Source organism: Myotis yumanensis, unplaced genomic scaffold, assembly GCF_028538775.1.
Source record: "Myotis yumanensis isolate MYYU_CA2020_CCGP unplaced genomic scaffold, mMyoYum1.0.hap1 SCAF_19, whole genome shotgun sequence".
In the NCBI taxonomy this organism is placed as follows: Eukaryota; Metazoa; Chordata; class Mammalia; order Chiroptera; family Vespertilionidae; genus Myotis; species Myotis yumanensis.
Genome location: NW_027223770.1, coordinates 24,531,215 through 24,542,231, shown reverse-complemented (window position 1 = coordinate 24,542,231; position 11,017 = coordinate 24,531,215). Strand labels below are relative to the sequence as shown.

Sequence of the window (11,017 nt, the reverse complement as noted above, 5' to 3'; positions counted from 1 at the left end):
CAGGCGGGCAGTGAAGGCCACAGAAGAGAAACAAGGCCCCTGGCCTTGCCTGCTGCCCCCATAAAGCACACACTGAGGCCAGGCTGGTGGGGAACAGGCCGGGGCCTTTATTGGCCGGTAGCACCTATTTCCTGTGACGTCACAGGCTGTGGGAGCAGGTGGCTCCTCCCTTTCCATGTCCCTGCCCCCTCCCCACAACCTGGGACATAGGAGTAGCTTGGGCTCCGGGGCAGAACTGAGTCGAGGAGTCCACAGCATCCTGTCAGCTCAGGCAGCTTGAGCTCAGGGTTGGGAACCCAGCACCAGAAACCAGAGAACCAGAGAAGAGGTTTGGGGCTTGATGGGGAGGAAGGGAGGCGACTCTGCCCCCCAAGTCCCTGCATGTGCTGAGGGCCAGGCAGAGCTTCAGCTCCCGCAGTGCCTGCAGGCCCGATGCCTGGGCAGCTGATGGGAAGACAAACCACGAACCTGAACCTGCCACCCGCTCCCTGCAGGCCTGCATCACCCCATTTCACAGAGGGAACCAGGCTCGGGGCCCCAAGCAAGGCCCCACCTCCCTCCTGGGCCACCTCTCCTCAGACCCTGTCCCTGCTGAGCCTCATACGTGGCAGCCATGCCTGGGGTGCCAGGACCTAGACCTGCTTACCCCAAAGGCCTAGGTGGCAGAGGGACCCTGAGGACGTTAATAAATATGGATGGGTGGTCCCCAGAGGCAGCTGGCCTGGTCCACCCGAGGGGCCACCACCGCCCTCAGCCTCTCTTGTTGCGGCTCCTGGGGGCCACGATCCGGTAGTTGGCGGTGTGTCCTCCCCTCTTGCCCCGAAGGAGGTTGGGGGTGCCCATGCCGGCAGGGCCTGCCCCTGACCCCTCTGGTTCTGCCGGAGGGAAGGAGAGAGGCAGGGTTAGTGAGGTCTATGTGGGGCATCCACCTCCCCTTGGCCCTCACTCAGGGGGTGGGAGACTGGGCACCCAGCCAGGTGTACTCTGCCCTGGCATCCAGGAGGCAGAGCTGTAGAAAAAGGGGGTCTGCAAACTGGTTAGTGTCCCCCACCTCAAGGAGTTATCAGCCCCCAACCCAATGAGGACACTCGGGGCCTCTGGTTTTCTGTCAAGTGGGGATAAATGGACCGACCATGCTCCTGAAAGGCTCCATAAAAATGGTAATGTTTTTTCTTTTCTACATTTTGGGGTGAAGGTATGCTCTGAGTCATCCCCATTTCACAGCTGGGTAAACTAAGGCCAGAGGACAGACTCACTTTTCCTCTCTCTGATTAGGCTGCTTATGGCGGGGGTTTAGGAAGGCCAGACTCTGCCACTGACCTACTCTGTGGCTCTGGGCAAACTGGGCCTCTGTCGGGGCCTCATTGGTCTCATCTCTAAAACCAGCGGGACAGTTCCAGTTGTACTCTGAGCCCTGGTCAGCTCCTATAATTATTGAAGTCAGTTCCAATCAGGCTATGGTGAGATATGCCCCCGCCTGGAAAGGAGCTAGACCCCAAGAGTGAAACGAGTAATTGGCCTTCTTGCCATCTAAAAACCTACTCATCCTTCAAAACCCAGAACTTGACCTACCTCCTCTAGGAAGCCTTCTGTGACTATCATTCAGTCCCTCCCAAAGCTAACTGAGCAGGCCAGGCCGGTCGGGAGGACAGGCTGTTTTTCTATGGGGAGGGCGACGCTCAGGGAAAAGCCCAGGATGGAGGACTTGACTACGCCTCCCAACCCCGGTTCACAGGAGACGGGACCTGTGGCAGCACCAGCGTCCCACGGAGGGCACTGCCTCCTCATAACTGTTAAGTCCCTGACGCTGTGCCCAGCCTCCCATGCACCTCTGGGCTGCGATCTGGGGACTCGGGCAAATAAACATGTCACTGTCAAGGGACAGTTCACGCCCTAAATCGGGGAGGACAGGAGGAGGGAAGCAGAGCTCCAGCGTCAGCCAAGGCCAAGTCCTGTCCCACCACGTCCCCATTATGTGGCCTTGGGCAGTCACAGACCTTGGAGCCTCCTCTGGAACTCGGGGGTCGAACTCCTGTTGTCACACCCTCAACGGCCTGAGTGCAAAGTGGCTTTCCCAGTACGAGCTGGATTACCTGGTCGTTGGGACGGGTGAGCTTGTGACCATGAATTAAATGATTAAATTCAGGGCCTTGGCTTCCTCTGGAACCTCCCACCCTCCGCCCCCAAGTGCCTGGTGGCGAAGGGGTGTCTGAACCTTTGCCGACGGAGCCCAAAGAGCCAGGGCGTTAGAGGACCGACCTTGGGTGGACCCCTGACCTTGCCACTGCTGCCCCTACGGCCCGAGGGAGACACGCAAGCCCTCGGAACCCCTTTCTTCATCTGTGAAATGGGCCTGATATCTACCGCCTACCTAGCAAGCTTGGTGTGAGGACTGGAGAGGATTGTAAATCCTCCAGCCCAGCGGTTACTATTGTTATTCTTGATTGTATCCTAAACGTGAGTCCCAGCTGGGTCTTTAGTTAGCACCGCTGTGCATGATGGGCCAACGGGGATGGTTTCATCTCCTCCTCCTCTGCTCCCCTCCTCCCACACCACCCCTCCCAGGCCCACAACCAGGGCGGGCTCGTCGGATCTCTGCTCTAGGCTCGTGGCCACAGAGAGTGGCCGTGGGCTTTCCTACGTGACCAGCAGTTCCTCCCTGGGCTGAGGGAGGGCGGGGGGATAGATCCCAGGCCACAATGAGTCCCTTCTGGCTCCTGCCCGAGGAGGTGGGGGGACCTGAGAAGGTGCTGAGAGCCTGGGATTCGGTCGTAGGTCCCTCCTCTGGGAGAGGAAGGAGGTCTGGGAGGTGGTCAGTTATGTTTCTAGGAGTCAGAAGAGCCATGTGGTCTGGTAAGAGGAGCTCTGGAAGCAGACCACACACACACCTTCCAACCTCCGGGCCTTCACCGTGACAAACCAGGACTCGGAGGCAGGGGGGGGGGGGGGGGGGGGGCTGCCCTTCCCACCTTCTCCTGCTGGCGCACTTGCTGGCATCTTCCAGGAAGTGCCCCGCCCCCACTGAGAAGCGACTGTTCTCACCCACATCCTTGGTGCCCCTGGACCCCAGGGCCCTCGTCTCTATAGATACGAAGGGTCCCCTGCTCCTCAGTGGGAGCTCCCCAAGGCAGGTGTCCTCGGGGCCTGCTAAGTGCTGGCCCAGACCTGGCCTCCAGAAGGTGCACCCTACAGTTCTGTCGAATGAATGAGGCTCAGCCCTAGCCTTGGCCCACTTTGGCTTTTGCGGGCGGGGGGGGGGGGGGGGGGGGGGGGCTCAACTCCTCCACTTGTAACGTAGATAGAAGGTAGGGCATGACGCCCGAGACCCTGTGTGCACTGATGAGCCAGGACTGGGTGGTGAGATGGGGCCTCTTAGCAGGCAGGTGAGGGACGGTTTAGCCCGGAGGGTAGCTAATCCTCGTCTCTCCAGGGCCAGCCACAGACTGCACTGCAATGGGGGAGACTCCTTAGCGACAAACCAGGCCCAGGAGAGGTAACACCCACCTGGTGTCTAACCTTTTGTGCTTCCCCAAGGGCCTTCAAGGACCTTCTCAAATTGGGCCCTGCTACAGCATTCAGCCCTCAGCAATCTCAGGGAAGGGTCCCTTCAGGCCCTCTGGCTTCAGGCCCTCTGGCTTCAGGCCCTCTGGCTTCGTGGCTGTTGTCCATGTTATTCCTCTGCCTCTCACTTGCCCCTGAGCTTTGCCCTTCAGGGTTCCACTGAGCCAGTACCTCCTCCAGGGAGCCCTCCCTGAGACACCTTCCTCCTCCCCCAACCCCCACCCACAGCCTGGTCAGGGGCACTTCTGTGCTTTCACAGCTGCCTGTACTCACTCCCCCGTGGTATTCCTCACCTTGGGTTTAACGGCCAGTTACAGGGCTCCCGCTGCACCCCCACAGCCTAAGCTCCATGAGAACAGGACTATGTCTGTCTTATCTGTTGGAGCCTGTGCCAAGCTAGAAGCCGGGCACAGAGGAGGTGCTCGCTCACTCAAGAACTAGTGACCCTAGCCTTCTCCGTGCCAGGCCCTGTCTGCCTGCTGGATGGAAGGACTCAAGAATGAGGTCCGCGGGCCTGGGTCCAGCACTGGGAGTCGCCTTCTGTGACCCCGGCCCTTCCCAGGCCCTTCCTGGAAGGGGCTGCCCCTGCCGGCCCACCCTGCCGTTACCTGGCCAGATGATGGCTTCCAGCAGGGTGACCCGTCTGGCCAGGAGCTCCAGCTGAGCCTGCTGCTGCAGGAAGCTCTGTAAGCTAGGAGCCTGATGGGAGATCGAGAAGAGCAGACGGTGCGAGTCCGGCCTCCGAGGGCGGGGCCGGGGGGCCAAGGTGGGTGTATGGGCCAGGCACCAGCCGGCTTCAAGGCAGGAGCCTGGGTGTGAGTCTCTGAGTGGGGACAGGGCTAGCCTGGCTCCTCACGTGACCAGATGGATGATGGGTAGAGGATTGGGGGGTGAATTCCTGGGCTGAGATGAGGGCTTGACAAACCCCTACAGGGACCCTCAGGGGAGGTTAGGAGGACCAGAGGGAAAGGGAAGCTGTCACGAGGATATCTGAGGCCAGGAAGACCCTGCCGGGAGGCCTCTGGGGGCTTTTGGGTGAGGGAGGACCAGAATTGGTGGGTAGGATATTACCCAGAGGCCCCTGGGGCTTGAGTCTGGTTCTGTCACTCGCAGTCCCCTGCATTTCTGAGTCCAGCTCCATAACCTATTGTCCCTGTGGGCCTGGAGACTGGCTCTGTTACCCATGCTTTCTCTAGAGCTGAAGCCTGACTGAAGTCTGGATCCATTACCCATAATCCTCCTGCAGGCCTGGGCTCTGACTTTATTTCCCACAACCCCCTGCACTATTGCAGCCTGGCTCTGTCACCCACAACCCCCTTCCTGCTGGTCTGGAGTTTGGCTTCATTGCGGATTTCTTCCAAACTCGCCATCTGTCACCTCTGGTGTCCTCTGCAGGCCTGGAAGCCACATTACCCACAATGCCAGGAGGCCCAAGTCTGACCAGAGGTGAGGCCCAGGTTCCCCTGTGTCGGAGGGACCAGTCATTGAGGGGTCGGTGGGCTTGGCCTCTCTGGCCTCATGACTGGGCCCAGGCAGCTCCACCCTGGAGGGCCTGGGCAAGGCTGGTGGGCAGGGGCTGGGCTGTCTGTCCGTCTGTCTCTACTCACCATAGAGCCCAATCATTGTTTCCAAGATTAAAACCCTCTCAGCTAAAATCTTCAAAGCCTCGCGTAGTTGGTGCAACCCCTCCCCCTGCGGAGGAAAGAGACAGATGCAGCCGTGAAGGGGGCAGGGGAAGGGGCCCTGCAAAGCCTGCTGGTGGCCCATGCCCCGCCCTGGTCATGCACCTGCAGCCGGCACCCCTGCCACAGCCCAGGGCCCACGGACAGCCGGGACAAGGCCAGGAAAGGACGGGAGGGGGCAGAGCAGGCAGAAGCAGCCCTCCCGGTGAGTCCTGGTGGATCCCAGCTGGCTGCTGCCTCCCCACACCCTTGCAGGTCCTGCTGCACTGGGGGCGAGGGGATGCCAGTCCACAGGGGCTGCGCTGCTGACCAGAGCCTGCCATGGAACCTGCCACAGAATGTGCCCTGGAGGTGGCCACAGAGCCCCGCTGCGCCGGCTCTAATATTCTTTATACCGACACACTTTCTGTCTATATCCATCAGTGGGATCAGGCTACTTACCAATATTCTTTCCATTCAAATGAATATGTACAAGTAAAATTAGCACATGTTCAAGTGGCACTGCTATTGGGAAGCTGTTTAAAATGCTGGCAAAGCCCTAACCAGTTTAGCTCAGTGGATAGAGCATCAGCCTGTGGACTGAAAGGTCCCAGGTTCGATTCCGGTCAAGGGCATGTACCTTGGTTGCGGGCACATCCCCAGTGGGAGGTGTGCAGGAGGCAGCTGATCGATGTTTCTCTCTCATCGATGTTTCTAACTCTCTATCCCTCTCCCTTCCTCTCTGTAAAAAATCAATAAAATATATATATTTTTAAAAATGCTGGCAAAGCTGAGGTTCTGGCCCTGGCGCCCTCTCCCCAGTCCCTTCCATATTGGGCTCATCCCTCCCAGGCTCCGACTGCTACATGCCTGTATTCTGCAGGCCCAAGAGCCCAGCCCTCAGCCCCACCCTCTCTTCTAAGCAGCTCCTCTAGCGCCCAGGCCCAGGGATGTGGCAGCGCCAGGCCCCAAAAGCTACCCTCCTCCCAGGCCTCCCTGATCTGGGGGCTCCCTACTGCCAAGCAATGCCAGCGGCTGCCCAGGGCTCGTGGCAGAGACCACCAGTTGGCACTCACTGTCACTCGCTACCAGTCTGTCTGTCCTTTCCTTCCACAGCATAGGGCCCAAACTCACACTCCCTCCCTCCTTTCCTAGTCCAGACTTAACTATCTGCGATGTAGATATCTCAGTTCCAACAGAGCCCCAGATGGCAAATATTTTTATTGACTTCAGAGAGGAAGGGAGAGGGAGAGAGCGATAGAAACATCAGTGATGAGAGAATCATTGATCAGCTGCCTCCTGCACGCCCCTGGGGATTGAGCCGGTGAGCCAGGCCTGTACCCTTGACCGGAATCGAACCAAGGACCCTTCAGTCCGCAGGCTGACGCTCTATCCACTGAGCCAAACCAGCTAGGGCTAGCTCACTGTGGCCTAGCCCACTGTGACTGTTAGGATCCAGGTGTCCTGTCCACATCACATGGATTGAGCTTCCTTCGGGCCACTGGATGGCTATTGCAGCCTGGGGGGTCACAGGGTCACCACAGGCTGTACACCAAAGTAATCTCTCTTCAAGTATTATGGGAGGAGGATCTAAAAGTGGATGACCTTAAAAAATTATGTTAAACTATATCCTGCATGGACCGTGGGACAAGCGGACAGCATGAGCCTCCTGCTGAGATGCAGTCAGAGGGCACCACATCCCGCCTCAGTGCTGCTGCCAGGAGCATCTAACCTGCCTCTCATCACCAGGAACCAACCAGGCAAATCCACAAGGTGAAACATTCACCAAAAGGCAGAGTCAAGAGAAGAAAAAAGGGCAGAGGGCCCGTCCTAGACTAAAAGAGATTACAGATGCCTGGCCAGTGTGGCTCAGTGGTTGAGCATCGACCTCTGAACCAGGAGGTCATGGTTCGATTCCCGGTCAGGGCATATACCTGGGTTGTAGGCTCAATCCCCAGTGTGGGGCGTGCACGAGGCAGCTGATCCATGATTCTTTCTCATAATTGTTGTTTCTCTCTCTCCCTCTCCCTTCCTCTCTGAAATCAATAAAAATGTATTTTTTTGAAAAGAGACTATAGGTTGCTAAAAAAAAAAGGCTAGAGGTACAACCAAATGTAATGTATGAATCTTGATTAGAAGTTTGAAAAAAAAAACCAGCTATAAAAGGTATTTTGGGTACCACCGATAAAGTTTGTATATGTTATATGTTAAGTGGCATCATTGCGCTGGGTTCATGTCAGCTTTCTTAGGTGTGGCAGTGGTATTGTGGCTCTTTGGGAGAATGTCCATAGTCTTTTGAGATGCACATTGATGTGTTAGGGGAGGTGTGAATGAAGCATGAAACTTGCTTTCAATGGATTAGAAAAAAGGTCTGCAAATATATAAAGAGAGAAAGATAGAGCAAATGTGGCAAAATACGAAGGGGAGAATACTATTCATTGTAACCAACATTTCAGCATATTTGAAAGTTTTTAAAATAAAAATTTTGAAAAATGTAAAAAAAAAAAGATTCTGCTATTTGGATCCCTCCCTAGATGGGGGGCCTGCTGTTTGCACTGATGACACCCCAGTCCCCCCCACCCCCCACCCCCGCCCCGCCGCCCCAGCCTGGCCTGAGCGCCAGGGCCTGTTGAACGCCTCCACTTGGCCATCATAGACGTCTCCCACTTTCCATGGACAAAACCCAGCGGGCCCCTTCTCCTGGCTCTCCTTGACTATTGTGCGTCTCCCTTAACTTCTCGCTCCCCCTCGCAGCCAAACCAGCACCCAAACGTTGCTTAGCTCCAGTGACATCTGTCCACCCCTCACTGTCCCCATTCCCAGTTCCAGCCCCCAGTCTCTTGCCATGATGACCCACGACAGCCTTCCACCTCATCTTTCTGCTTTTCCCCATTCATTCTCCACAGGGTCACAGAGGCACCTTTGACCACATCAGTTTCTGTTCATACTATTTCAATGACCCCCACTGCTCACAGAACAAAGTTCCAATTCCTCAATATGGTCTCCTAAGTCTTGACCTCTGTCCTTCACACTCTGCTACTCCAAGTGCAAACACACGGCGCCCCACTCCTCTGTCCAACACCCTTTGCCTGGTTAATGTATCTCTCAGGCCCCGGCACGTTCTCCACCAGGAAGATGCTAAATCCACGCGCCCCCCCCCCACCCCCCCATCACAACTGAGCTCCCCTTGTCCGGTTGCTGCTGGTTACTAGTCTGTCCTCCCCCCCCCCCCCCCCGCCCCCCCGCCTCCTGGTGACCACCGTGAGGGTGGGGCCAGTGTCCAAATTGCATCTGTGTCCTGGGGCCTGGCGCCCACCGAGGAGGTGCTTGGGGGAATGCTAGCTGGTTCCCCCCAGTCCTAGGAGCTGAAAAAGCCTGCTTGGCTGGCCCACCTCAGTCATTCCCTAGCAGTGCTTGCAGTGCGTGCACATGGCCACTGGGTGTGTCACTGCTGAGCTATAGCGGGGCCAGTGGCTCCGCAGTGGGGTTGAGTGTGGATAGGAGTCCCCAGGGTCCTTCCCCACACGACCTCATTCCCACCTGCTCCCAACAGAACAGCTCCCCAGCCTCCAAAGCCTCATGCAGCCCCCAGCCCAGCAGGCCCCTCCCAGGTAGGCAGCAAGCAGGCGCAGAGGTGCAGGAGGGGGAGGGGGAGGGGGAGGCAGGTGGCTGGGCAGGGGCCCTGCTACCTCTTGGGGCCCCTCCCACAGGTGGTCCTGAGTTTGAGGCCTGATGTGGGATCGTTTAGGCATCTGTTCTCTGGCTGGGGTCCCCATGCAGGGACGGGGCTGCTGAGCCTAATTCAGGCTTCACCTCGCTCTCCCGCCTTTCCCTTGGGAGGGGCCCCCGCGAAGGGGCTGAGGAGAGGCAGAGGGCTGGGCTCACACGGGTGTGCTTAAGAGGCTCTGGAGCCACCCGGGGTGGGGTGGGTGGGGGGTGGTGTGGGAGAGGTGGGGGTGGCAGTGAGGAGCTGGGAGAGGCTTGCCAGAAAGGTAGCAGGACCCCAGAAGTCGGGGGAAAGACATGGGGCTGGACTCGTGCAGGGTGGGGACTCCCACGGCTGTATCCATCACTGACCCCGCAATCAGGAGCAGAGAGGGCAAGGCAGGCGCTGGGTGCTTCCCGTGTCCTCACCAGCCAGTCCCCGCCAGGAAGCAGGACTTCCCAGCCAGACTGCACCAGGGATGGGGGCGGGGGAGAGGGAGGCGCAGGACTAGCCTCCAAAAGAGCTTCCCAGTTGTCTCTCCCGTAGGGGTGCCTGCCCCTATCCTGTCCATTTTCCAAATGTCGCCTATGTCAGCGGACGCTGTCCAGGTCCCTGCATTTAGGGGCTTTTGGTCCTCTCCAGTGTGTCGCTTGGGTAGGTAGATTTACGATCTCCGATGACTGTGACGGTTTCTAGGACACCACATGTGGTTTCTAGGTGCCCTTTCTCTTTTTATTCTGTCTCCTGTGTACGTGACAGTTTCTAGGCCCCCCTCCCCACTCTTCGTGGGCTTTCTTTGTGCAGGGTGCTCTCTAGATCCCCTCATCTCACTTTCTATGGTTCTCCTGTGCCTGGAACAGTTTCTAGGTGTCTCCTCCCCTTCCTCCTGGGTCTCCTATGTATGCGATGGTGTCTAGGACTTCGTGTTAACTTTGGGTCTTTGGGGCACAGTGGAGTCTGTGACCTCATTTACCATCTATATTATATGCATGACAGTTTCTAGGCTGCTCTTCCCACACTCTGTGAATTTCCTCCGTGTATGATGGTGTCTAGGTGCCCTGTACCTCTTACCAAGGGCTCCTGTACCTCAGCATGTCTAGCCTCCCTGCCTATATAGTTTCCATGGCTTTCCTAAGGCCCCCATCCCATTCTTCACGCTTCCCTTTCTTCTGTGGACAGGGGAGCAGAAGCCAGAGCCCTGGCTAGGGGAGGGCCATGGAGGCAGGGGATGCAGTCTGGACTGGGTCAGCCCACACTGCCAGGAGGAGCAGGCAGGGCCACCCTGGCCTGGAAAGGCCACAGAGGGAAGGCGGAGGGCAGGGACGTGAAGGCAGAGACAGAGAGCGTGGGTTCTGCTGATGAGGTCGGCCCCCGTTGGGAGGGACAGGAGCAGGGAGGGGGCTAGGCCTGAGAACGGTCAAGGCTCCTCGCTGGGAGACCAGGTTGCAGTGGGGATTTGGCGGGGGGGGGGGGGGGGGGGGGGGCACTCCAGAATGACCTCCTGAGTGTCCAGGGCAGGCGGGGGGCAGCCGTGCGGGCCCTGAGCTTACCCAATGGCTCTTCTCACCGGGGTCTCCTTTGGGGCCAGGTTCTCCCTGCAAGGAGAAATAGAGGTAGAAGCACCCGAGCTGGTTTGGCTCAGTGGATAGAGCGTCAGCCCTCGGACTGAAGGGTCTCAGGTTCAATTCCGGTCAAGGGCAGGTACCCTGGGTGCAGATTCCCCAGCCCTGGTCGTGGTGTGTGCAGGAGGCAACCAATCGATGTGTCTCTCTCACATCGATGTATCTCTGTCTCTCCCTCTCCCTTCCACTCTCTCTAAAAATTAATAAAAAAAATATCCTCGGGTGAGGATTAATAACAAAAAAAAAAAGAAAAGGAAAAAGAAATAGAGATAGAAGCAATGAGAAAGGAAAGGAGAGCGGGAGGGAGGGCAGAAGGAAAGAAGGGAAAGAGAGAGACATATTGAGGGAGGCAGAGAGACTGAGAGAGGCAGAGACAGAAGGTAGCCTGTATTGGACTAACACTAGATAAAATGCAGAGAACAACTGTTTGAAGACAATGGAAAGTGATGAAGAGCAGCCAGAAACTG

At 57.4% G+C, this 11,017-nt stretch overlaps 1 protein-coding gene across 1 annotated transcript in view; it reads right to left on the bottom strand.

The window, feature by feature from the left end:
- Positions 1 to 84: 84 nt before the first annotated feature.
- Positions 85 to 11,017, bottom strand: part of EMID1 (EMI domain containing 1) — a 27,300-nt gene continuing 16,367 nt past the window's right edge. The window contains exons 11-13 of the mRNA XM_070400167.1: positions 10,479 to 10,523; positions 4,170 to 4,260; positions 85 to 875 (exon numbers count right to left, since the gene is read on the bottom strand). Coding sequence (XP_070256268.1) covers positions 751 to 875; positions 4,170 to 4,260; positions 10,479 to 10,523 — 261 coding nt within the window. The 3' untranslated portion in view covers positions 85 to 750. The remainder of the gene's footprint in view (positions 876 to 4,169; positions 4,261 to 10,478; positions 10,524 to 11,017) is intronic.